The sequence below is a fragment of the Trypanosoma theileri genome, assembly GCF_002087225.1.
Source record: "Trypanosoma theileri isolate Edinburgh chromosome Unknown TM35_Tth_8_V1, whole genome shotgun sequence".
In the NCBI taxonomy this organism is placed as follows: Eukaryota; Euglenozoa; class Kinetoplastea; order Trypanosomatida; family Trypanosomatidae; genus Trypanosoma; species Trypanosoma theileri.
The window spans coordinates 267,401-294,066 of NW_021639850.1; the positions used below are offsets into that span (position 1 = coordinate 267,401).

At 38.0% G+C, this 26,666-nt stretch overlaps 10 protein-coding genes across 10 annotated transcripts; all 10 read left to right on the forward strand.

Moving 5' to 3' along the window:
• Positions 1-1,076: 1,076 nt before the first annotated feature.
• Positions 1,077-5,213, forward strand: TM35_000082030 (uncharacterized protein; the record flags this gene model as incomplete). Its single annotated transcript, XM_029024068.1, has 1 exon — positions 1,077-5,213. The coding sequence occupies one exon, from the start codon at positions 1,077-1,079 to the stop codon at positions 5,211-5,213; it is 4,137 nt and encodes a 1,378-aa protein (XP_028884471.1).
• Positions 5,214-7,819: 2,606 nt separating this feature from the next.
• Positions 7,820-9,157, forward strand: TM35_000082040 (uncharacterized protein; the record flags this gene model as incomplete). The annotated part of the gene is made up of 1 exon (XM_029024069.1): positions 7,820-9,157. One exon carries the CDS (start codon positions 7,820-7,822, stop codon positions 9,155-9,157), a length of 1,338 nt encoding a protein of 445 aa, XP_028884472.1.
• A 1,291-nt stretch (positions 9,158-10,448) lies between these two features.
• Positions 10,449-12,101, forward strand: TM35_000082050 (WD domain containing protein; the record flags this gene model as incomplete). Its single annotated transcript, XM_029024070.1, has 1 exon — positions 10,449-12,101. The coding sequence occupies one exon, from the start codon at positions 10,449-10,451 to the stop codon at positions 12,099-12,101; it is 1,653 nt and encodes a 550-aa protein (XP_028884473.1).
• Positions 12,102-12,477: 376 nt separating this feature from the next.
• TM35_000082060 (uncharacterized protein) lies at positions 12,478-12,894 on the forward strand (the record flags this gene model as incomplete). The annotated part of the gene is made up of 1 exon (XM_029024071.1): positions 12,478-12,894. The coding sequence occupies one exon, from the start codon at positions 12,478-12,480 to the stop codon at positions 12,892-12,894; it is 417 nt and encodes a 138-aa protein (XP_028884474.1).
• A 799-nt stretch (positions 12,895-13,693) lies between these two features.
• Positions 13,694-17,044, forward strand: TM35_000082070 (uncharacterized protein; the record flags this gene model as incomplete). The annotated part of the gene is made up of 1 exon (XM_029024072.1): positions 13,694-17,044. One exon carries the CDS (start codon positions 13,694-13,696, stop codon positions 17,042-17,044), a length of 3,351 nt encoding a protein of 1,116 aa, XP_028884475.1.
• A 317-nt stretch (positions 17,045-17,361) lies between these two features.
• On the forward strand, positions 17,362-20,019 carry TM35_000082080 (uncharacterized protein; the record flags this gene model as incomplete). The annotated part of the gene is made up of 1 exon (XM_029024073.1): positions 17,362-20,019. The coding sequence occupies one exon, from the start codon at positions 17,362-17,364 to the stop codon at positions 20,017-20,019; it is 2,658 nt and encodes an 885-aa protein (XP_028884476.1).
• Positions 20,020-20,586: 567 nt separating this feature from the next.
• TM35_000082090 (phosphatidylinositol glycan, class P) lies at positions 20,587-21,015 on the forward strand (the record flags this gene model as incomplete). Its single annotated transcript, XM_029024074.1, has 1 exon — positions 20,587-21,015. One exon carries the CDS (start codon positions 20,587-20,589, stop codon positions 21,013-21,015), a length of 429 nt encoding a protein of 142 aa, XP_028884477.1.
• Positions 21,016-21,353: 338 nt separating this feature from the next.
• TM35_000082100 (uncharacterized protein) lies at positions 21,354-23,111 on the forward strand (the record flags this gene model as incomplete). Its single annotated transcript, XM_029024075.1, has 1 exon — positions 21,354-23,111. One exon carries the CDS (start codon positions 21,354-21,356, stop codon positions 23,109-23,111), a length of 1,758 nt encoding a protein of 585 aa, XP_028884478.1.
• Positions 23,112-23,401: 290 nt separating this feature from the next.
• TM35_000082110 (uncharacterized protein) lies at positions 23,402-25,039 on the forward strand (the record flags this gene model as incomplete). Its single annotated transcript, XM_029024076.1, has 1 exon — positions 23,402-25,039. One exon carries the CDS (start codon positions 23,402-23,404, stop codon positions 25,037-25,039), a length of 1,638 nt encoding a protein of 545 aa, XP_028884479.1.
• Positions 25,040-25,475: 436 nt separating this feature from the next.
• TM35_000082120 (putative radial spoke protein 3) lies at positions 25,476-26,459 on the forward strand (the record flags this gene model as incomplete). Its single annotated transcript, XM_029024077.1, has 1 exon — positions 25,476-26,459. One exon carries the CDS (start codon positions 25,476-25,478, stop codon positions 26,457-26,459), a length of 984 nt encoding a protein of 327 aa, XP_028884480.1.
• Positions 26,460-26,666: the final 207 nt, after the last annotated feature.

Below are 26,666 nucleotides of genomic sequence, written 5' to 3' on the forward strand. Positions count from 1 at the left end.
AAAAAGGACTGGTTTCGGGAGTAAACAAAAAAAAAAAAAAGAGATACATAGTGGGATTGTGAAGAATCACTTTCCTACCTCTGTATTTAACTTTTTTGTTTTCTCTTAAAACTTTTTTTTTTTGAATCCTTTTCCTTTTTTTTTCTTTTTCTTATTCTTCTTTGTGCGCCTTTTTTCTTATTCTGCAGGTGACACGCTTCTTGTTTGGTTGTCTTTACTCTTGTTGGGCGCGTTTTTCTTTTCTATCTCTTATCACTTCTGTGGAGAGATATTCTCTTACTATCCATTTCCACCAGACACAGCAGTAGTCGCATTAACTTGTGTGGGTGTTGGGGAAAAGAAAGAAAGCAAGAGAGGGTGGAAAAAGATAGATTGAAAGCGAGTGGTGAATACAAATCAACCGACAAAGAAGGAAAACAAAAAAAGAGTGGGTTAAAAGAAAAAGTATTCAGGAGGGAAAAGAAGCAAAGTAAAGAGGGGGAAAAGAAAGGTGCCAAGGAAGAGAGAAAAGAGGTTCTTGTAGAGAAGGGGGAGAAGAAAGTGAGAGAAGAATACTGTTAGGAGACAAAAACAAAAATCGTTTTTGTATATAAATACACGGTAAGGAGAGAAGCGTCATCACTTCTCCAATAGACCTGTTGTCTCCTAGTGGTTCATCTCTACTCAATCTTCTTTTATCATTTCTACTCTTATTGTCGCTGTGATTATTATTGTTGATTAGATACTAATAATATTTATATTATTAGTACTACTATTATTACTGCTGCTAAATTACCCGTGTGATTTTAGGTGCAGAGTAATACGAGGCGAAAAAGGAAAAGAGGAAGAGGTTGTATATATATATTTTTTTTTATATATATACAAATTTGTGTGGCACTTTCTTATTATTTTTCTCCTTGAGGGGCCATTATTGTTGTTTCAGAACATCTCACTCACTCTCACTTTTTCTGTGTTTGTGTGAGTTGACTGAATTGTGAAAGGAAACAAGATATTAAATAAATTTCTTTTTGTCTTGTTGTATTGGTGAAACTTTAGCCCATTATAAACTTTGGTTATAATTGACTTTGGAAATTATTATGGGTTGGCACTTATCCCCTTCACGAACGGTGATTGGTTGGTTTGAAGGCGCCCTTCACGTGTTGGAGGATCGCTTTACCATCCGCAAAAATGCAGATCTTATCCGCATGCGAACAGAGGAAGAAGTGGATGTCTTTTGGCGTGTGGTGACGGTTATTCTGTGGATTATGTGTTCACAGGTGCGTCGCTATGATATTGTTCTGCGTGGTTGTTCTCCTATTGTGGTAGAGACGATAGTGCCGCTACTGCGAGTAATACTGGTGACGCATGAGGCAATGAGAAGAGAAGAAATAATGTCTTTGTCTTGTCCACATTGTATAGCTCGATTAAATAATAATAATAATATTAATATTAATAATACACCAGCTGTGAGAAATAGTTTATCGCAGCAAAAACGAAAAGGACGTGTGGGACCACGAACAGCATTTGTAGTGGAACAATTCGTATGGTTTACTATTATTTTGGCCTCATTAGATCTTAGAAATATTCATCGATTATCTGTGGCTTTATTTGTAGTTAATACCATTCATTGGGCTCGTTTTGGACTTGGTTCAGCAGCATGTTTATTAGGTTTTTATCTACTTATAACTTATTTTTGGCTCCCGTCGTATTCGTTGCGGGATACATTTTTGGCATTGTCAGGTCAGCGTTCGTGGGTGTATACACTATATTCAAGTTACAGTTTGGCATTTTCTCTTACTCTCCTTATAACGGATACACAATTTCTACAACGTGCTCGTCGTGAAATTATATGGAGAGTTCTTAATGTAGCTGAAAACGTTGAGAAAAACCTTTTGAATACACCTTTAAGGAATATATTAATATTACGGCGTTTATTTTTGGATTACTTTTACTTTCTGGGATTTAATTTTGGTATGGCGTTATGTATGTGGTTCTCTACTATGATGTTTGAATGGGCCTTTGATACATCTTGTATGGGTCTTCTCAGCACCGTAATGGTCGGTTACATCATTTTAGGAAAGGGAAAAGGTGAAGATTTTCAGAAAGCACTACGTGAGAGTATTGTTTGCTTTCTTGCTTATCTTTTCGTTATTGGATTTGTAGGTTATTTTATACCTGCACATTCTCTCTCTTTTACTGCAAATTGTGTATCCTCTGGGTTCTTTATATTGTATATCGCCTCCTATTCTCCTCGGCGAATACATTCAACAGGACCATTGGCACTTGTATGGTTGTTTATGGTTGCTGTAGATGCCTCTTGGCAAGTTCATCACACGGCGTTAAATGTACAACACATTGCATGGTATAAGAAACTTCTTTATATGAATACCATTGCGTTTGGATGGCTTTTTCTGTTTGGTACAATTCTTGACATGTATGATTGGGGTTTTTCATCATCGGTAGCATCATCAACACCAGCGGTGACAGTGTCAGGAATTACAACAAAAACAATAAAGAATGAACCGAAACAAAAGGAAAAGACTGTCCATGCTTCTGTGCAGTTAAATGGGGAAAAATCAAATGGATCTAATCATAGTATAACTGCAACTGTAGTAGCAGCGGTAACTACTAGGGTGAATCCAGTGTTAAGGAAACTCTCTGGTAGTGAAGAAGCAGAACCTTCTGTGATTGTACCATCATTATCACCCTCAATGGTGATGAAAAGTACAAATTCCTCAAGTGCCTTTGAGAAGGGAATTACTGAAACCGATATGGAAGAAAGAGAAAATGTTTTGGGAGAATCTTCATGTATATCACCACCAAGTCGAACGGAGAAGCAAATGCTTTCTTCCTCTGATGTTGATACTGCTCTTGTAATGGATAAAAGTAAGAGTCTTGACGTGTCAGAAGTACAAAGTAAAACTACTGCTTTAATGTCACAGGAGGAAGAGGAAGAGGAAGAGGAAGTCAAGGTCGAAGAAAAAGTGGAAAAAGAAGAGGAAGAAGAAGAGGAAAAGGAAAACGAAGAAGAAGAAGTGGTAGTGAAAACGACAGAGAAAGAGATAGCACAGACGGTAGGTGAAAGTGAACACTCATCCCAACATCATGCTTCATCTGAAAAGAGCTCATCTACACTTTCTGTAGCTAAAAACGATTCTGGTGTGATGTTACCATCATCCTCATCAACATCCTCATCATCTATGTGTAGACGAGAAGAAGTGGATTCCGAACAGAAAGAAATAACGGCGCCCTTTTCAGTGGTGGGGGATACATCTCATACAGCCCCGTCATCACGGTCTATTCCTCTCTCAGCATCACCGCAGCAAACAAGCAGTAATGCAAGTAGTACAGAGCGAAAAAGAAAAAGTGGTGAGGGGAAGAATAAGAAGATATTGCAGAGCACTTCGGTCGTGCAGGAGTCTTCCAGGAAGGAAAGTAAAAGCAAGAATATTATATCTACACCAATAACACCTGCTATTTCTACTAATACTACTACTACTGCTGCTAATACTACTACTGCTACTGCTCCAAAGGCCCAACCAAGTGTGAAAAGTGTTTCAGGAAATACCACAAAAGTATTGAGTATTCCACTTCCAAGAGGTATGAGAGCAAAAGCAGCAACTTTAACTTCTGAATCAGGAGCAGCAACAGCAGCAGCAGCAACGGTAGTAGCGGTCTCCTCCACAGAGGCAACACCTGCAGCCACCGTAACAACAAAACCCTCCGTACCATTATCCTCAACAGAAGCAAACGTTAAGATTTTAACACCCGCACCCCAATCAGCACAACGTTCAGTTCCTGATGGCATGGAGAGTAGGAGCACTGAAAATAATGTTAAAGTAAATGTTTCGAAACAGGTTGTCTCCCCAACTCCACCTACATCTATTTCTACTCAGTCATTAACACCGGAGTCCATTGGTCAAAAAATAATGTATACGGAATTAACAGAGGCAAAGCGAAAATCAACAGAGAAAAATACTGTACGTGTGGATAAAAGGGGTAATGCTAAATCTTCAGCTGCGACATCCTCAAATTCATTCAATACTGCAGAGATAAAGAGAAACACCGTGGAAGCATCAGGAACAGGAACTGTAATGGGTGGAACAATGACATCTCGTTTTGAATTTTCGCGAACTGTTGAGAAGGGTAAGCAATCGGGACAAGATGGACGTGAAGCCCCATCACTCACGATTCCACAACCTCGTTCAACGCGTGTGAATGGGCCGACAACCACCTCAACTGCAGCTGCAGCAACTTTCTCTACACATATATCACCGGCAACAACAGCCCCAACAACAACAACAACATCCCCAAGGATGACTGGCCTCACCACCAGCGCTATAGCCGCACTAACTGCTGCACCAATCAATGCAGAGAGTGATGATTTGTTGCCGTGGGGCACAATGCTACCAAAGAGGAATGATAACAGTAAAGATGTATTCGCATCTCTACAAGACGACTACGCAGGGGAAATGTCATCGCACGGTGACGACGACGCGGTGCTCGATCTCGCACGGCCGCATCTCGGCGCTCTCGTCGACGGCGCCGCGACTCCACCGCCCGAACCATCGCGGGCTATTCCACCATCCGCCCGTCACGCACTTGAGAGCTTCGCGCGGTCTTGGATGCAACAGGCAGATGGTGGCAGCAGCGAAGAAGAAACAAATGATGTTCCCGGCACAACAGCAGCAGCCGCGGCCGCAGCAACAGCAGCAGCACTGGCAGTGAAAACAGGACAACAACATCAACAACAGCAACATCATCAGATATTAGAGGATATGGCATCACGCGCCTACTCATCGCATCGCATGAGCGGTGGAACGCCTATGGGACAAACAACTCCAATGCAAATGCCGTATGTGCCTGTCATGTTTGCATCTCCAGAAGAACGTGAACGCATTAACACCGGTGTGTATCCATCACTTGGTCCGAATTCACCACAACACATGGCAGCCTATCCTCAGGCACAGGTGCAGCAGCAGGTTCCTATGGTGCTCATGCCAACAGGTGATGGACGAATGACTCTGTATCCCATGGTCACCTCTTTTCACACCCCAGCGCATGTCATGGTGCCAGCGCCGCATCTAAAACCAAGTGCAATTCAACAACAACAACAACAGCAGCAACAGCAACAACAACAACAACAACAGGGCATTGTATACCCTCAAGTTTCTATTCCTACTCAACAAGTTTACTCTGGAAACTGGACGAACATGCATCAACCCTTGAATTAAAATAAGTAGTGTTGTTTTTGTTGTTGTTTTTGTTGTTGTTATTTCTACTTCGTTTTCTTCCACTGCCTTTGCGTTTACAGAATGACGTGATGATGGGTAAGGAAGAAGTGAAATAAATAAGGGGGTGCTCTGAAGGTGGTGATCAATGATGTGACTCAACTCTACAATGATTGCGCATGTATTTTCTTTTTTTATTTTTCTTGATGGTTTCCAAATGTTTTCTTTGATGTTTTATACTTTCTCGTTCGTATTTCACACCCCATGTTTTTCACATACGTATGTATGTCTGAGTTTGTGACGGTGTGTGTGTGTGTGCTTGTCTTCCTGGTATGTTGTTTGTTGTAAACCGCAAAAGGACAATAAACGGATGTCATTTGAAGTAAAACGATTTGAAAGTATAAAACGCATAGAATTTGTAATAAATGGAAATATACTGTGGAGAGAGTACGTGTGTGTATGTATGATTGGGAATAAGCCGTTTGGTTTGTCGTTGTTTGTATACTTCACGTGGAGTTGATGTTGAGGCACAAGGAAAACAATTGTAAAACGAGGGGTTCTTTTTCTTTTCTTTTTTTTTTTTTTTTTTACGGTACATTGAGGTGTTTCCTTTTATTATTTGGCGAACTGAGGAATAGAGAGGACCCAAAGCAAATAGGAAGGTGGGACGATAAATGTGAAAGAAGCAGTGATAGGAGATAGGATGGGATTTAAAAAAAAATAACCAAAAGGTGGTTATTTGATGTTTTCCGTGAACACGCTGTCATTTTATTGTTTGTTTGTTTGTTTTTTCGTTTCTTTCTTTTTTTTTCTTCATGGATCTTGCTTTTCTTTTCATGTATTTGCAGGGTGTCTACAAACCCGTTATTGTGTTAGTGCATAACTGTTTTGATATGGCTTCTCTCTACTCGTTGGGTCTTTCATGCATTCACTCACCTTTACTTCTTTATTATTATTATTGTTGTTATTATTATTGTTATTATTTTCCGATCTGTGGTCTCCTGGGGGCATTATCTGAATCTTTGGCAGTATGATAGAAAAGGAACAGGGCGACGTGGATCTAAAAGAAGAAGTGATGTTATCTTCTTAAAGAGGAATATACACACATATAATATATATTATATTATATTGAGGTTGCTAAGAGTTTGAGTGTTATGAATTTTTTTTGGCTGAAAGGAAATATTTGTGTTTTCTTCCTTTAAGGATACTATAAAGATGAAAATAATTGATCAAGCGTATTTGCTAACCTTCTTTTGCTTTCTCCTTTTTGCTGTTAGAGCACCTTATTTTGGGATTGAAATTGTTACTTTCTCTCTCTCTCTTTTTTTCCCCTTTTTAATATTTGGTTTCTCATTATTTGTGTGATTAATGGTGTCGGTGGTGGTGGTGGCAGTGGCGGTGGCGGAGGTGTGTTTGTTATTGTTCTTCATTGAACATGAAAGCTGTTCTCGTTGTTGAGTGTGTTTTTGTTTGTTTGTTTTTGGCGTCCGCTGTTGTGAGCGGCTGTCCTCTTTTTGTCTCCATTTCTTTCTCTTTTTTCTTTTTCTTTTTCATTGTCGAAGACAGCAACAGGAAAAAAAAAAAAAAAGAAAAACACCATCATTAACTCTTCTTGTTGAAGAGAGAGAGAGAGAGAGATGCCCCCTTTTGGGGGAGGTATCAGTACATATGTATGTATGTATATGTGTGTGAATGAAAGAAAAAAGGGAGAAAAAAGATGTGGCAGTGGGAAAAAGGTGTAAAGATAAAAAATCTGTTTTTTTTTCTTTTTTTTTTCCTTGTTTGATGCCACCATTGCGCCTACCAACGTGTGTGATCCTTTTGTTGTTTTTTGTTGTTTTGCTTTTTTTTTCTTTTTACTGTTTTTCATTTTGTGTGGTAAATATATTTTAAGCTATTGTTATCATAAAGGTAGATAATAAAAGAGAAAAGGCGCGTGCGCCATCATGTGTGCGTATGTATGGGCACGTGTGCAGAAAGAAGGCGTTACTTTGGGAGAATCATGTGTTATCCTTTTTTTGTTTTTCTTCCTATTGTTTTCTTTTTCATCCATAGGTGTAAACGTTGTTCCTTTATTGATATGGCTCTTTTTTGTTTTTTTTGTTTTTTTTTTTTTTGATTCTGCAATATCTCTTACAAACTTGTTTGTTTTTTATTTTTTATTTTATTATTTTTCTTCTTCTTTTCTCTTGTCTTCTATACGCTTTTAAACCAACCAATACTACTAATAATAATAATAGGTCACTGTATTTATACAGATTAATAGTTATTACACATATATAATTCCTTCTTCTTCGTTTGTGTGTGTGTTTGTGTAGAAAAGAGCTCCCCGCCTCTCGAAGTAACGGGTGTACATTTCTACACATCATCTAAGGATCACAAAGGAAACTTTTTCAAAGCGTGAAGTCGGCACGTACGACTCAACGCTTCTTTTTTTGTTTGTTTGTTTTTGTTTCCCGATATTTACGATTTATTGATTATTTTATAAAAAATATTCTCAGGTTTCGAGGGCATACACAGGCAATTGAGTGAGAAATAAAAAAGAAAAAGAAAAAAGAGAGAAGGGCTCTCTGTTTGTGTGTTTGTTTGTTTGTGGTTTTTTTAGGGAAATGAACGTTCACATCTCCGGTAATCTTAGCGGCCGCACTGTTGTTTTTCTCGCCGGTTGGCCGGACACTCCTGAAGTATTTCGTGAGAATCTCATGCATGCATTAGCCCAGAGCTACCGACTTGTTGGGATCACATTGCCCGGATTTGATCATAATTCCCCATTATTCCGCCATCATTCCAAAACTGGAGCAGTTGCCCTTCCTGTTCCTTTATTAGGGTATTCCTTTGATGAATTGGTGGATCTCTTTGAGATTGCTATTCTCGCCGCAATGGAACATTCTCCGTTGGAGAGACCAATGCTTATTGCTCATGATTGGGGATGTGTAGTGGCCTCTGAGTTCTTGTTAACACGGCCTTATTTTTTTTCTCGTGTGGTATTGCTGGATACGGGTGGACCTGTTTCCGATACATCTTTTTTAACTCCAGGTGATGATAATAAGAGTAGATGTTTATTTAGTCTTGGGCTAAGGTGGGCTTTTATTTTTTTATTTCAATTGATTATTGTTACAGCTTATATTTTACTTCCAGAATTTTTGGGAAGAAGAGCTTTACGTGTCTGTTTGCGAGTCACCCGTAGACCTCAATATCGATATGCATGTTCACCCACCATTAAACCCAATAAAAATGCTGGAAAGGAATTCGTATTAGTTTCATCTTATGTACAAGAGAAGAAAAAAAAGGACCCTCCTCTTTGGTCTCGTTGGAAGTCATGGCGTTTAGTAGATGTTGTGAATGCCATCATCCATTTTGGTTGTGATAATACCGATAGTAAAAGTGGTGTAAACACATTGGATGCGGCATTTCATCAATGTCGATATTACTATACAAATGGATTATTGATGTATACACAACCTCCACATCCCAGTGCAACAGGTGTTTGTTATACCTGTTATAGTTGTCATGGAAATAGTGTAGAGTGTGAGGAATGCCGTACATTTGATGGAAGTAACAAATCCAAGTGTTTCCGTTGGAGTGATAAGTCATCTGCAAAGACACAAAGTGATAGTGAAAACATCGTTGATGTGGATCCCGCATGGGGATGGATTTATCTTCGTTATTGGATGTTGCGATTATCCCGTCTTCTCCCTGCTTCTCAGCGCTTTCTCATCCCAGTTGCGGTTCCTGTGCTCTTTCTCTACGGTTCGCAGAAGCCGGTGATGTTGCATACACCGCAGTGGGAACATTATATTGGAGTAAAGGGCCAATATGATGGATCGGAGGTTATCGCGTTTCCAGGCGGTCATTGGTTCTTCGCTGAGCTTGGCAACAGGCGACGAGTGGCGGAGCGCGTGGCGGAGTTTTTAGAGAAAGACACACACGAGTCACTAGTAGACTGAACTACAGTAATGGGTAATGTATATGTGTGTATGTGATGATGATTCAACTCGCAATCTCTCTCGGGTTAGGGCAAATCTATATTTTGGGGGAAAATAAGGAGAAAAAAAAAATGTAAAAAGGGGAAGGAGAAGAGAAGAGAAGGAAAAAGAAAGTGAAAGTAGTTCTCTCTCTGTGTGTTTGGGGCAGAGGCACGTTTTCTGCCCACACTGATTTATTAACTACAATCACACAACACATAAGATTGGACGTTCTCTGTAGGCGATGTATTAGGTGAAAGGGGAGAGCCAATCGTTTAAGAGATGCTTTTGTGTTTCTTTTTTTTTTTTTTTTTATTTTTTTTTTCTGTACTCCTCCTTCTCGTTGGCGTTGTTTTCTTGTATTTCAGTTATTGCGTCAGGATAGAAATGTAAGACATTTTCTTCATTTTCCTTCTTGTCTTTCTTTTCTGTTCTTCATATTTGGTTTGCATTATGATTACCTTTTTTTTGTCTTTACTAGTTATATGTTTCTTTTTTTGTTTGTTTGTTTGCCTTTCCGATTCATATCATTAAAAAAAAAAAAAAAAGAAAAGAAAAATTTCCTACCGCCTTTTAAAGTCCATGCAGTAACACTTTTTTTTTATGCGTTGGGGTTGTCTTTTGTTGTGTATGTGTTTCTGTAGCTCCTTGGTCTCCACATTACTATGGTGGTGAAATTTCTTTTATTTCTCTCTCTCTTCCTATATCGTAATGTGAATATTGTGATTCTTTCTCTTGCGTATCTTTAATGATGTATCATCACCTTAGCGAAGGCGGTAGAAATAAAGTGAATGCGAACAAAAAAAAAAAAAGAAAAAAGGGAAGAAAGAAAAACTAAGAGGATGAGGGATACAGAAAAAAAAAAAAAAGAAGACAGTATCACTTGTTTGAAATTGCCAGATACCAGTATTTCTTTGCATTTGTTTATATATTAGTTTCAGTACCTTTATATTGTTATTATTTTGGAGCCTTTTTTATATTCTTCTACTTGTTATTATTATTATTATTATTATTATTATTATTATTATTATTATTGATATGATTGTTGTTGTTTTGTTTTTTTTCTCCCTTTTCTCTCCATTGCGAATAAGAGGCATTCCCGTTGCAGAAGAACCCACCCAAGCGTAGAGAGTATTCCTACCAAAAAGGCCTGTACAGGAAAAAAGAGAAGGTATTCAACGATAACTCAGACTTCGTTTGACTGACTGACTGAGTGAGTGAGTGAAAAGAGGAATACGTAAACAAAAAGAAAAGAATTTAAAAAAAAAAAAAAATGAATCTTGACTGTACTGCAATAGATGATGATGTGCTCTTTGGTGAGGGAACCGCCATCACTGTACCGCCGTCGCTTCTCACCACCGCACCTGTTCTCGATATCGCCATGCATCCATCCCTCCCACTCCTCGCCGCTGGTCTCGTCACTGGTGAGTTGGAAGTACATGAGTATCGTGGAATAGAGACAAAGCGACGGCCAATCACACAACAATACTTTAAAACCAGTCATAATGATTTACAGACAAATCCATATAATCTTCGTATGCATCCGAAAGGAGGTATTTCATCTATGGAGTTTACAGAGGATGGAAACTATCTCGTAACGGCTAGTAGTGATCGAACACTTACAGTCTTGGATTGTGTGGCAGAGCAAATTGCCCTACATGTTGGTGTGAATACCTCATCAAAAAAATCAACTTTGAGTAGTAAACCAGAAAAAAATAAAGAGGATAAGGTAACAAAAAAAGGAACTAAGAAGAAAAAAGATAAAAACCCTCACAAGTTTGGTATATCTGCTCTTAATGTTTGTGATGAGAATGTGGTGGCTACAGGTGATGATGATGGAATGATTGTCCTTTGGGATATGCGTCAACGAGCTCCGGCATTTCGTTATCATGAACATGGTGATTATGTTTCTCAGATGATTTACTTCTCTGATATTCAAGAACTTGTCTCAAGTAGTGGTGACACGTGCCTTGGCGTGTTTGATCTTCGAGCAGGTAAAATCCGAGATTACAGTGAAAAACGAAAAGATGAATTAAATTGTTTTGCATTTGTAAATAATACAGGTAATAATACTAGTTCCTTTATTCCAAGTATTGTGTGTGGAACACCAAATGGAGGAATTCCAGTTTGGAAATTTGGTTCTTGGCGTCGACCATATGATTTACTTGAAAAACATCCAGCGGAGTGTGAGAGTATCATCTCCTTTAATAATCCTGAGAGTACATTTAATCATAATGTAATTCTTACAGGGGCGTGTGATGGTCTTGTTCGTGTTATTCAAATGTATCCTGTGCGTCGTAATCTCTGTCAACTTAGTGCCAGAGACTTTACATACTCTCATCATAACTCACTTGGTGGGAAAAGCAGTAGTGCACATGCTAATGCAGCTATTCAACGTCAACGAGGAAATGAAGGAATCACTCGAATGCGATTAAGTCATGATTCCGCAATGCTTGCGGTGTGTGGTACGGATAATACTATTGATTTTGTAGATGTTCGTTTCCTATCTAATGAACGTGAGTTGGATCAACTGCGATCACAAGCAGAGCAGAGACACTTGGCAGTACTGCGGGAAATGGAAGAAGAACGTGAGAAGGAAGCAATGATGGAAGAGTCCGATAGTGATAGTGATGATGATGATGATAGCAGTGACAGTGATGCGGGTAAATCAAAGAAGAAGAGTTTAAAGTCTACAACGAATGTAGGCAAGTCAGAGAAGAGACTACGAGAAGATGATAATGATAGTGATAGCGATGAGTCCATGGAAAGCGAGGAAGAAAAGGAAGAAAAAACAGAGCGACAAAAGAAACGTGAACGTGTGGCTGCAGCAAAGTGGCTCAAAGAAGATAAACGAAAGAAAATGAGTTTCACTTTTGAAAAGAGACGACGACGTGTTCACGGTTTCTTTGGTGACTTGAACTCATAAACACACACACATACACACACGCAAACTCTCTCTCTCTCTCTCTCTATATATATATATATATATATATATATCTTTTTTGCAATCCGTTTTGATTTTCTCTCATTCTTTATCACATATAAACCGGTTAACAAGAGAACGAAAAATGAGTAAAGGAAGCAAAAATAATAAAAAAAATAATAATAATAATAAAAGAATGCTTCAATTCATTTTATAAATCATAATGACTTTTTTTTTTGTTTTAATTGCCTTCTATTATATATTTTTTCTTATTTCCATATATACATACACATACACATACACTTTCTCTTTTTCTCTTTCTCTCTCTCTCTCTCTCTCTCTCTATATATATATATATATATATACAAGTATAGTCTGTATGCCGCCCAAGAAGGAGAAGGACGACGGCCAGGCCGCTAAGAAAAAGAAGGAGCCGCCAAAGGAACTCTGTGGCTGCGGTGTGGACACTTACCGTCCACCGCCGAAAGGGAAAAAGAAGCCACTGCCCATTGAACACGGTCCAGGCTGTGTCTATCAACGTACGACGTGCAATGCTTATCCAAATCTCCCAAAATGTGCTGTTTGTCTCAATCCATGTGCCTATTGCGGTGGGACAAACCGTTGGTGTCCACACTGCTATGAAAGACGCTGCACGAATATGTACAAAAGAGTAGTTCACGGTCATGAAAAGAAAGAGGAAGTGCGAAGGGGGCAAGTGACATTTATTCTTGCAGATGGAACTGGGGGTATGGCGGCACAGCCTACCGGCTCAAAGAAAAATTCTGTTGCACGTTAATATATATATTAATATATATATATATATATATATATATATATATATATGTCTGTCTTGGAATGGGAGAAAGAGAAAGAGAGATCGTTTTGTTAAGGGAAGAAGAGGGGGGAGAGCAAAACCAAGCATCTCCTGAATATTTTCCTTTTTTTTNTATATATATATATATGGAATGGAATGGGAGAAAGAGAAAGAGAGATCGTTTTGTTAAGGGAAGAAGAGGGGGGAGAGCAAAACCAAGCATCTCCTTTTTTTTTTTTTTTTTTTTTTTTTTGAAGAATGAATCTGAACTGGTTCGGTATTGTAGTCGTTGTTCCTTTTTATATTTATTTATTTATTTTTATATCATTTTATGGTTTGTAGGTGAAAAAGATAAAGGAGAAAAGTATTTTTTTTTTCTTTTCTTTATTCGGTCCTCACTCCATACAGCGGTATCATTTCTATTATTGAACCAGTATACCAAACGAAAAGAAAAAGAAAAAAAGAACCAATAACAAATATTGCTAGTGCGATTCGTGAAGTGGGATGTGTAGAGCTGATCCTTTGAATTTCTCGTATATTATTAATATCTTCTATTATTCTTCTTGTAATTATTTTTATTCACTATCCTTCTCCTTTTTTGTGTGTGTGTTCATTTTATTCATTTACTTTTTGTATTTTTTTTTTTTTTTTTTGACTTTATTATAGTCTTGGCTCTTGACTATTTTTGATAGGGCGAGTGACATCTTTTTATTTAGATCACCAAATTTTAGAGTTATTCCGTCTCTCTGTGGATTTGGCTCTGTGTGTGTTTGTGTGTCTAATGTCTGTTGCCATTGATGTAAACACCGTCAGAGCATCATTATGGCCGTCTATTGGACGAGTGACAAGATCAACTGGACAATTTGTAGATGTGACGTTAATTGGTGGAAGAGGAACAATACGATTTACACATGTCGTGTTTGATCCAAGTGATGAAGCCATCTTTTATGCGAGTAGCAGTGGAGCCGTTGTTTATATGTTTTCATTACGCAAGAATCTTGTAAAGTTATTTGCAACACTGGAATACCCAATAACCGCAATGGCACGATGTGGTAGTAGTTTAGAGCCGTTATTTCTTTGCGCCACGGAAGATTTATCTCTTGTTTGGATTGACTGTAACACTAGCCGAATAATTAGACGAGAGAAAACAGCTCATCAGCATGTTATTCATACTATTTGTCCATCCTCTTTTACAACCGGGTCTACATTAGTAGCGACTCTTTCACGAGAGGCATTAGCTTTATGGGAAACTTCACAGATGACATGTCGTGCGCATACACACTTAACCGTAGTGAATACTATACATAATTTTATGAGTGTTTATGTAGGGAAAAAGATATTGATAACGATAGAATGGTCTGGATTAGTTAAAAAATGGGATCCTTTTACTTTACAACCTATACAAGGAGTAGTAGTAGATCTTAGACCTCGTTCTGTGGCTATATGTGATGATTACATCGCTATTGGTGGAACAAATGCTTTGGTTGGATTTTTAAAAACAGAAGATTTATCTTCTATTGGTTGTGTTAAATTATCTAATGTTCCTGCAATCACCTGTTCACTGTTTATCATTCATAATGATCTTATCGCTTGTGAACTTACAGATGGAACAATTGTATTTGTGGTGATGAATACCTTTACGGTAGCTTTTGCAATGGCAGCCCCATATACAGGTTCTGTTCCTAAGAGACCCACAATATTTAAAGTCTCTGGTCCATCCTTTGCCGTTTTCGCTCATGGTGAACAACTCATGGTCTTTCATCTTCCCACCGCCCGTCAATATTATTTACAGAGAACTAAAATAAATTCATGTGAATCAAATCCGGCATTACCACGACGTATGTATCCATTTGTAGAAGAAAAAGGACATACACGTATAGAATCACACACACATGTAGATGATGAAGGGGAAGATATTACCGATATGACGCTTCCACGACCACTTATTCATCCTAGTGAACAGCAGGTGTCTAAATGGGTAAAAGTAAATCTTCTTCCTTCATATAATAATGGTATTCATCATAAAGAAAATGGTGATGCTCATACACGTGAAACTTCTTTAGATCCGCCTTCTATAACTTTAAAGGGACGAGGCATACGTGAAGGTCAAGAAAATGATCATGCAAACAATAAAAAGAAAAAAGAATTATCACTTCGACCTTTTCTTGATAAAGCCTCTAGAGAAGCAAATATGCTGAAGTTAAAGCGTTTACTAACACGTTATGGTGTATTCCCTGATAAGTATCGTCCTCTTATATGGAGATTTCTTCTACAATTACCAGAAAAACGTTTTACGGCTCCACAATATGCTCAACTACATAGTAAGGAAAAACATCCATTTGTACCGTTTCTTATGAAACCTTTTCCTCTTTCTGACAAGAAAATACGTGATTCTATGGAGTTAGTTCTATCAATTCTAATTTGGCATGATAGTATGTTTGCCGTAATTCATTTTTTACCAATGATTATTTATCCATTTTTGCAAGTGTATGATATTGATACACAATCAGTCGTTGAAGTTGTCCTTATATTTCTAATAAATTGGGGTCAAGAATTTTTTCAATACTATCCCCATCATCCTGTTGCTCTTACAACATTATTAAATCAATTGCTTCGTACAGAAGATGCAGAATTATATAATTATCTTGATCAACGAGGTATAATGGTTGAAAACTGGGGATGGGAACCATTACGTTCACTTTACACCGATGTTCTTTCCTCTGCCGTCTGGTTACAAGTAATGGATCATGCTTTCTTTAATGAACCACTTTGGTTGTTCGTATTTCATATTCAATGGCTTATACATATTCGAGGGAAACTTATGCAAATAGATGATCAACAAGAACTTACAACTGCTTTTACGATCACACATTCTATGGATGTTAATAAAATTATATCAGAAACTTATAAAATGTTTGAAAAAATTCCTAAAGGAGAATTGACAAAGCCCTATAGTAAATTACATTCTTTTATAGATTACGCATACCCTACACTTTGGAAAACGAATAAGGAAGTGATCAAACAGAAATTAGAGGATTTACAACAATCCCTTCAACAGAGAGAACAGGCAGGAGAATTTCAAAAGCGTATTCAAGGTGTTCAAGAACAACTAGTTCAAGCGGAAACCCTAGAAGAAGTATTTGTTGAAAAGAAACGAGCAAAAGTGGCATCTCAATTTGTGAGTGAAAATGAAAGTTGGAGATATGGATTAGGACGTGAAAAAGAAAATAATCGCCTGCGTGAAATGGGAAACATCACTCGATTGAATGCCGTTCAACAACGCATTCATAGTGCCGGGCGTTTAGAGGCTTTACATGAAGAACTCACCGCTGCCCGTGAACAAGTGGCGGATATAACGAATATAAGAGAAAGAGAAGCATTACACTGGCAGCGCTCAGAGCGGCTCACCGAACAGGAACTCCGTCGTTTAGAGGAAGCAGCACGGGAACGATTGGCAAAGGCTATAAAGGCTATTGAAGAGGATGAAAGGAATTCCCCTAATAAACAATCTGGGGATGTGGAGACTATCAATCCTGCTAATGTGGTCCCAGCATCCATAACTGAAAAAACAACAACAACAACAACAACAACAAATATAACTACACCGACGAATACATCACCACAAGCAGCTCCCATATCTTCATCCTCATCAGCCTCTGTTCCTCATGCAGATACAATCTCTTCACGAGATGCTGGGAACTCCGGTGATGTGATGGAGGCATACCGCACCATGCAGAACTTCGCTGCTCGAGGAATCACAGAAACACCGTGCCGTTCAGAAGATTATACACGAACATGGCAACAAACACCACCACCACCGCCGCCACAACAACAACAACAAACACCTCCTCCTCCTCCTCCTCTTTCTACTTATCACCATCATCATCATCATAATTATCTTTCGGCCAGTGTTGGTACACACTTTGGACCCAATGCTCCTTTATATGATAATTTGCTTGGTTCCGGGGTAACACCGGGTTTAAGTGAGGCGGGAAGATCTGGAACCTCCGCGGACTCTCAGTTCCGAGAACAGCGGTATATGAGTAGTGATCGGGATGAGCGTTCATCTGCTGGTACTGTGTTACTACGCCCACACGATCAGCGAGTGTATCGACTGCCACGCCCTAGTTAAGTTAATAGATCTAAAAGTGTCACACCGACTTTGTGACCATAAACATAGATAAACTGATTCTTTTTTTTTTTTCTTTTTTCTAAATCAGAAACATCTCTCTTTTTTGTTGTTGTGGTGTATTCTTTTGTTTGTTTGTTTGTTTGTGTGTGTCTGTATGTGTTTGGCATCATGTACTTTTTTTTTTATTTATTTTAATATTTTTCTTATATTTTTTTTGCTAAAGAGTGACTTTTTTTTTTTTTTTTATGTGTAACTCCGTTAGGACAAGTAAGAGAGTATAAGTAAAGAGGCCAAAGCATTAATATTCTTTCTACGCCATGTTCCAAGAAAAGGAGGTTCTTCCGTTGCTTGAGTTTATATGTAATCTGCGTTGGGTGTGCTCATATGCTGTACAGAAACTTGATCCTGTTGTGGAATCACATTATCTTCACATCATTGAACAAGTGAGAATAGTGGAATCTCTGATTTCACGATCATTCGCTACAGTGGGATCTACGGTAGAAGTACCAAGAGAAGCTATTACTCTAGCTCAGGAGGGTATTGTTTATCTTTTAGTTGCAGAAGGAGTACTCGGTCATTGTCCACCTACCATGCATTCATTTCTTCTACGTGCTACAGCACCAGTGAGTTCTATTCTCTCAACGGAATATACAACCAGTAGTAACAATTCTACTGTAACACAGTTAAATGGTGAAAGAAGTGAATATCAAGCCCATTTTTTATCTCTTCGTTGGCTTATTGCTGAAGGTCTTTTAACCGAAGAAGAGTTGTTAGATGCGCTGGGAGATGGAATTGAAACTTCTTCACGGAGTCAACAGAGTCGATTTGATTTACATGTCTCTATGGCTAAAGGTATGATAGCTAGAACACATTTTGCTTTAGGGGCACATATTGCTATTACCCGTTCTTTGTTACTTCACCATTGTTGTACACTTCTCTCAGTGGAGAATATCATTACACATGTTCGTTTTATTGATCCTACATGCAATGGAGAGTTAAAAGGTATGGAAGAAGCCTTATTGTTTTGGATATTTCATGTGTTAAAGGAAATGTATAAGAAAAAGATTCTGGATAAAAGTTTCTATGATGCTGCTTTGAATGATCTTGGTAAATCTTTGTATGATTCTCTCCAAAGTGGAGTATTACTTGGGCTTACTATACATTTTTATCAACCAAAAATGCTTCCACTTAGTAATATTACTACTTTAAACTGTGGTGGTGATATTACTCAGAGAGAAGTAAAACAAAAATGGGCTCTTCATAACTGGGGAGTCGTATTACGTGTTGCAGAGGAACTTGGATTATCTCCAGGCATCTTTGCAGATGAAGTAGAACAGTACGGAGCCGTCATGCTTCAATTACATGTACTTCGTTTTGTTCAAGAGTTGTTCGCTCTTCTCGCAACGCAGGCAGAAGACTTGTTAGAAGCTGGTGGAAGTGATACGGTACCCTCATTTACACTTTCAGTCATATCTCAACAAGGTAATAGTGAGGAATCTTTAAGTGCCTATCCTTCCGTATATAAAGGAAAGGATAATATGGTCTCTGACTCTCCAGTCGTTTTAAATTCCTCGTGTGAAAAAGTAAATAAAATGACAGACTCACACTATGATAATAGTGATGATGGTAATAATAATAATAATAATAATAATAATAATAATAATAATAATAATAGTGAAAATAAGTCAGAAGATGATAATGATCCATTTAATAACAGTAATTTCCCTTCAGCCCACAGCCGACGGCAGTATGACGTTATGATGACAAGTCTACATTTACGTGGTCTATCGGTTCGGGTAACTCCTGTGAAATCCGACGGTAGTCCATTACGATCACGCACATCAGCTGCAGGAGTAATGATTCTTCCAACCAGTTCTAGTAGTAAAGAATCTTTTCCACTTAATGTAATCCCTCAAAATAAGATTGTAGATAATCGAAATTTAAATGATAAATCAAAAACGAATGATACAAATACATCCATTGATAAACAAAGTAATAAAAATTTTGGGAAGGAAATACAAGCTAAAAAAAACACTATCTCACTAGTATCAGATCATTTAGTTTCCTCTCGTATTCCTAGTGGCCATGGTGATAGTAACAGCGTAATTGTTACCCTTGTTTCTAATAATGAAGGTTCTTCTACGACATCTTTTATGGAAAGAGCAAAGAGTATTAGTAATCGATATGCATCGGTATCATATCCCCCAGAAGGAAATTTAAATAAATCATGTAATAATTCTACTGTTGGAATAGATCTTACTCGTAGTGTGAAAATGGGAACTTCATGTACAACAAGTGAAAGTTCTTTCCCTGTTAATTCTATAGGAAGACCACCAGGTGACTCATTCCATACTCGTGAAGAAAGAATTGAATCTATTCCTGTGATTTCATCTATTCACCAATCGCTTGTATTAGGGGAGTTAGATACCGATAGTCACGGTATATCCCCTCTTACCCCAGATATATTGATGGAGCCAAGTGTGAAGATGGTGGAAACAAATCTTTGTGCATCTTTTAGTGAAAACCCAACTTCTTTGAAAAGTGAAAAAGAACATCGATCCTTCACAAGACCTGTGTTTGACAGTACAATTACTATGAAAGAAGAAGAAGAAGAACAAGAAGAGGAAGAAGAAGAAGTTATACATGATATATCTATGATAGATCCCTCACTTATTGCTATCAATGGGGATCGTAGTACTCTTTTACAGGCATTAGGGAAACAACAAGTGTTGATTCAACACTTGTCAAAAAAACTTCAAGAAGTTGGGATAGAAAGTAATTCTATTCATAATTTGGAGAAAATATTGGGAGATGAGGGAGTCTTTAGTACGGATGAGAGTTTGAAATCAACGCATTTGTTTCTCCCCAGCAATGTGGACACTCAAACGGTTGATAGTGGACAATTTGCTGAGACAGATATTTCCTCTAACCCTGATGACTTTTTCGATCGTGAGGGGTCTTATTTGGACTGTTGAATCACTTTGTATTTCACTAAATGGTTGGCTGGTGATATATAATAGTTAACATTTCTTCTTTTTTTTTCTATTATTGTAATATTCTCTTTTATTTCTTTATGTCTTCTTTGCGCTAATGAGGACGCATATGTGTGTTCATATACATAATTTTTTTGTAAATAAAAATCCATAGACAGAAAAAAAAAAACGAAATAACAAAAAAAACCCATAGATGCTGCTTGATGAGATATGTCTGACGAACAATGTTGTCTAAACAGACCCTGTGTTTCTAATCTCATAGTTGAATTCTTTTTTTTTTTTCTTCACCCCTCTCTCTCTCTTTCTCTCTCTGTGCATGTGTGTATTTGTATTGAGTTTGTTTTTATTAATTGTTATGTGTCTTTTATATAAATATGTATTTTCTTTTCCACCTCTTTTTTTTGTTGGAACTGGTTTTTTTTTTTTTTCTTTTTTTTTTTTTTCTTTACGCATATATCTATGTATATATCTATAGAGGTCTCTATCTCTGTGTATAGATCTGGAAACTCCGTTCTTCACACCCATTGTAGAAAGTGAAAAGGAAGAAGAATGACCCTCAAATCGGAAAATCATCCGGAAACCGTAGTGGCAGGTGCTAGTAAAGGCCACCAAGTGGCGATCAATGGATTTATTGCCTGGCTTCTTATCATCACAGCATTTGTGATGTATTTTCTTTGGGCCTGTCTTCCAGGATCATTATTAGACTGGGCACTTATAAATTATTACCCGGATAAGTATTGGGCAGAGGCAATGCCGGCTCTTTTGATTATGTCAGTTGTGTATTATCTCTCCACTTCTTTTTTATTGGTTTTATACCGTACAAATCCACTCACGGATGGATTTTGTGTAGTAGACTCAAATGCTAAAGAAGATCGTCACAGTCTTGAAAGTCTCTCAGATGCTAAAGAAAGTGTTCCACCACTCACTGATATACCTGTGAGTGTTTCCAGTCGATTGTTATTTCAGCCATGGAACTGAGGCAATAACTTACTTTATATACTTACATTTACAGTTATTGCTAAAGTCTCTCTCTCTCTCTCTCTATATATATATATATATATATAGGTGTGTCTGGGGTACCTATTATTATTATTGGTCTTTGCTTCTATTACGGTAGAGTCAAAGAAGAAGAAGAAAATGAAGAAGAAAAGCGATCATCTTGAAAACTGTTTATTGCCTAAATTTGTGTCCTTAATTATTTTTTTTTGTTATTATTTATTCCTCTTGTTATATTTTTTTTTCCTTTAACTGTTGTTTATCATCAGAAATTTTTTTTTTTTTTTTTTTCATTCTTTCTTTCTTTTAGTTAACGAGAGATGCGGCGTAGTGTACACTGGATGCAGGCAGGAGGTCTTGTGAAATTAATTCAAGCGGTTAGCACAAGTCGTATTGAATTGTGTGCGGAGGATATTTACAAAATATGTGCACTACTCAAATCAAAGGAAGATACTTTAATGCTGCAGAGAAACCAAGCTTTTATTCGTAGTATTCACAAACAATATCAAAATATAGATCCAGATACCGTAACTCCTTTTCAGCGGACGTTTATTGATGGAACCTTTGCAGCTTTTCCAGATACTGTTTGTGAATTATCTTCATCCTCATCATTTTCAAGAGAAGTAGGAGTAAATGGAAAACAGATGGATACAACATCTACAGAGACGAAACAACAAGAAGGGGATAAAAATAACAGTCATATTGTTTCACTTGAAAACAATATTACTACTAAGAAAGGATCCAATCTCTCAACAACATCTGCTGATGAACCTTCTATAGAGGAACGTATTTCCGCAATATGGGAGGTTGTACAGGAGTATCAATCGAGTAATTTTCTAGGAACTGATGGGATGAAGAAAATTCAAAAACATTGCAAGGCATTAGAATTACAATTACGACAAATTAAACCTTTTGAGATTTCTTCTCTTGTACGAGCATTAGCTACAATTCATTATCAAGATTATTCCTTCACGAATCTCTTAACTCGTAGAAGCTGTGAAGTTGCCTCAAAGTTATCGCAAACAGATCTTTGTAGAACATATTTCAATCTTAGTAAACTACAAAGTCATGATTCAATGGTGGCTTTTGTAAATCAGATTGAGATTCATATGGAAAAACTTCACCGTGAACAAATACACTTTGTGGCTATGGCACTTGAAAGACATCCACAAATCTCATCTGCTCCTGCACGTATGGTGCCAAAACTCCTACAACGAGCCGTCGTACATCTTAATGAGAGTGATAATGCAACATATCATAGAGCTTTATTAGTAGTGGCTGCACGATATAATTTACGGCGTCATCCTGTTGTTGTGAAAATATTTTCGGATACTTCTAGACATTTGGATAAAATTGTGGATCGTGATTTACTCGCGATATTACAATCTACTATAGATCTTGGTATTTCTGCTAATACTCCAGGATTACCGGAATTGTTGGAAAAGACAGAATCTATCGTACCTACAGTGGATATCCGTCATGTGGATGCACTTATGGATATTCTCTCAGTATTACCAATTGATACTGGAAGCATTATGACAAAATTAATGAATCGCTTAGAAGTAGATGGAGGAAAACTTTCCATACCACAATTAGTGTTTATATTAGACCTTCTTTCAAGTTATCCTCCAGCAAAAGGTAATGCTTGTATTGTAGGACTTGCATTCGCTGCTTCTCTTCGTGCAGAGTCCTTTGATGGTGAAGCGTTAGAACAAGTTATATTAAATCTTGCTCAACTGCAACACTTTACAGATGATTTTTATACACTGGTGATCGTTCTGCAAAATAACAAGGGTGGATTTCGTAGCTTTGAGAAATTAGCCAATTTAATGAAGAGTTGTACACAAGAAGTAGTAGCCGATAGGAGAGGGCAAGAGATGATTACAAAAGGAATATTAGGATTGGCCCCTTCTTTAAATGATGAAGAACTTGCTGAGGCTCGTAAACTCCTCACGAAGCTTGGTGTTACAGATAAGAATGTTCATCAAATGATCTTTCGACGTGCGAAACAGTTACAGCGAGAGTCGGGAAGTCGCTGGTCTCGACGTGGATATGATCCTGCTGATGATTTCACATAATGTTTTGGAACTGTCTACTCGCAAATTTTTATTATTGTTATTACTATTATTATTATTATTATTATTATTATTATTATTATTATTATTATTATTATTTATTTTTTATCTTGTATTACTCTTTCATTTGTTTGTTTTTATATGACCATTGTTTTTTTTGTTTTTTGTTTTTCCAAATGTAATTTCTTTCACTAATCATCAACGATATGGAATTCATTTCATTCATATTAATAATAATAATAATACAAAGCTATTTATATTACATTAGGTGTAGTTGTGGGGAAAAAAAAAAGATGCTTAATGTACTCTCTACTGCTGCCCCGGCCGCTCTTGCCACTATGGTTTCCACGCGTCCAGCTCCACTTGAACAGATCTTTGAACGTTGTAAACTTAATCTTGTAGAGTTTACTGCACAAGATATTTATCAAATCTGTACAACTGCGTATAATATGGATAATATTGGAATGACGCAGGACCCTGATTTCATGCGGGGACTTCATGACGCTTTCCGCCGTTCTGATCAGACAGTCCTTTCTCCTTTTCAGGCTAATTTAATTGCGGATACTTTCCGAAAGGTGGGTATTATCAGTATGCCGAATGAGGTATCCGTTCCAGAGGAGGAAGCTATATCGCCAGAGTCGTTAATATTGGTGCTTCGTACTATGAATATTACAAAACAACGAGATGAACGAAAAATAAATCAAGTACTAAAATTAATGTTTCCAATTCTTGAAGAATTTAGTCCAACTCAACTTTCTTTAACCGTTACAGAATTGGCACGACTCAAGTGTACAAACACAGATTTTCTAGGTAAACTAGCAAAACGTATAATTGAATCAAATGATGATTTAAGTGCTCTTGATATATCGTTAACAGCTATGAGCCTTGCTTATTGTCCAGGTGTTTCACATAATATATTGCGTCGTGTCTTTCAAATTGTAGAAGAAAGAATGGGAGAATTTCAACCTGAAGATTATGTTAACATTCTATACGCTCTTAATGCGTTAGGACCAAAATTTATAGGAACTTTTCGTTCTCTAGTGGAATGTGGTTTAGAACATGTGGAGAATATGGATGCTGTAACACTAACAAATTATCTTGTTTGTTTTAGTACAATGGATTATAAAAATCGTGAACATGTTGAAATTTACGCTGATGCTCTTGTAGAAGTTGCCGTAGACCTTTCAGAAAGAGAATTAATACAAGCTTTTATTGCATTACAACGACTTCGATTACTTAGTGATTCTATGTTTGGAACTATGGCATCTTGTACGCTTCGGTATGTATCTAAGATGGATCCACGTAATATTGCACCTGTAATGGATATCTGTAGTACTGTACCTTATCCATCTGATCCTTTAATGCGAGCACTTATGGATCGTGCAGCGGAATGTACTCGTCTTTTAACACCAAGTCAACTTGGGGATATCCTTGATATCATAGGACTTTATCCACCTGCACGTGAACATCCACTTGTTCATCTCTTTGGTAAACAAGCACGTTTACGTCTTGATTTGATGGGTCCTGAAGCCTTAGCTGGAGCTACACGTGGTCTTGCTAATCTTGGCTATGATGATCCAGAGTTCTATATACAGGCTGCTGAGACTGGGTTTCGCTATGGTTTTAAGGACTGGTCATTGTTAGAACCTATACTCATGGGTCTCAGTATAACGGCACAATGTCCACCTTATATGGTACGGGTACTTGGTTCGCATATGGCACCTATGGCACGTTCAATGAGCTTAGCAGAGATTGAACGTGCTAATCGATATATGAAACGTCTTGGATCTGAGGATGATTTTGTGTATAAAGCTATGGCAACACGTGTTTTACATTTTGTTAAGGAAATCACACCTGATATGCCAGAGGAATTACAGATTCTGCTCCAGAGGGGAGCTGTTGAGCCTAGTGCCACTTCAGGTGTTGTTTAGGTTTTTTTTTTTTTTTTTGATATTTCTGTTTTTTCCTTTTCTTCTTCTGGTGGTAGTAGTGGTGGGTGATGGTGTTTGTTGTTTTTACTCACAGATGTGTAGTTGTTATTTTTAATACTATTGGTGTGTGTATGTGTGTGTGTGTGTGTATTTGTATAGCGATAATTCAGATCAGATGATCAAAGTGTTTGAAACCGTTTTTTTTTTTTTTTTTCTTGTGTTTGTGTGTGTCTGTGTTACCGTATAAATTATCCATGTTAATTAACCACTTTCTAATTTAAGTGTTCTCTTTTTCTTCTTTTTTTTTCTGTGATTTTACACTGTTTTCTTGTATTTGTATATCTATGAAACTCATATGTAATAATATATGGGTAGAAGCACCTAATAAATAAATATATTTATATATTTATATATATACAAGCTAATACTCATAATCATGTTTGAGGGATCCCTGTTCACCTTTTATAAGGATCCTTACTGTAAGATTCCTGTTTTCCTAATGGGTGGAGGGTCACTGAGGGCGCAGCGATGTGTTCTCTGGATTGGAGGTCAGTCTGAATCTTTCCTCTGTTTTAACTACTTCCCCAGGCTTGCAGAGATGCTCAGTGGTGACTGGGCCTTTGCTCAAGTTGAACTCCCGAGCAGTCGCGTTGGCTTTGGTGCCCAGGACCACGTCCACGACGCGGAGGACGTGGATGAGCTCCTCTCTATTCTGGTGAAGGATTACGACATGCGTGAGATTACACTCTTCGCGACGAGCACCGGCGTGCAGGTGGTGTTTGAGTTGCTGGCGAATGGCCGCCACACCGCCTTCGTGACCCGCGCCATTCTCCACGGTGTTGTCTGCGACCCGGCGAGTCCCCTCTTCACCCCCGAGGGCGTCGCCGCCCGGGCGGAATTCGTCGCCGAACTCGTCGCGGCCGGCCGCCAGGAGGACTCGCGGGCCCTCGTCGACCACTACGACATCCCCGTCACCCCGGCGAGACTCGCCGGCGGGGGCTTCCCGACGCTGCAGGAGGCCGTCTGGTCGCCGTGCATGCGGGGCGAGGTGGACACGCTGCAGCAGTCCATAGGGAGAGTGCGGGTGCCCATGCTCATCATGCTCGCCCACCACGCACAGTATAAACCAACCCCAGAGGAAGTGGATAAAGTGGTGCGGTTGGTGCGGGAATACGCAGGGTGTACGCATGTCACAGTCTCCTACTTTAAGGATACATGTGATGAGAGGCGAAGGGTGCTGAAGGCAGCAGAACAAGAACATGTAGACGCTATTCTCCACTTTCTCGCAGAAGAGGATGACAGACGGGCAAAACAAGAAAAAGAGGAACAATGGAGGGCGGTGGAGGAAGAAAAAAAGAGGAAATCCATACTTCAAGCAAATGCGTTTGCTAAAAATCTTGCAAGAAACAGTACGGCATAACTCTTTTTCTTTTCTTTTTTTTCTAGAGGAGTTTCTACATATTAATATCCTCCATGTAAAATAAATGATTTGAATTACAACTTTTGTGCCGGTTGTCTTTTTTTTTTTTATCTTTCTTTGTTTTCTTTCGCTTCATAAGTGTTTGCATATGGAGTCATTGTGTACACACTTTTATATATATATATATATATATATATATATATATAT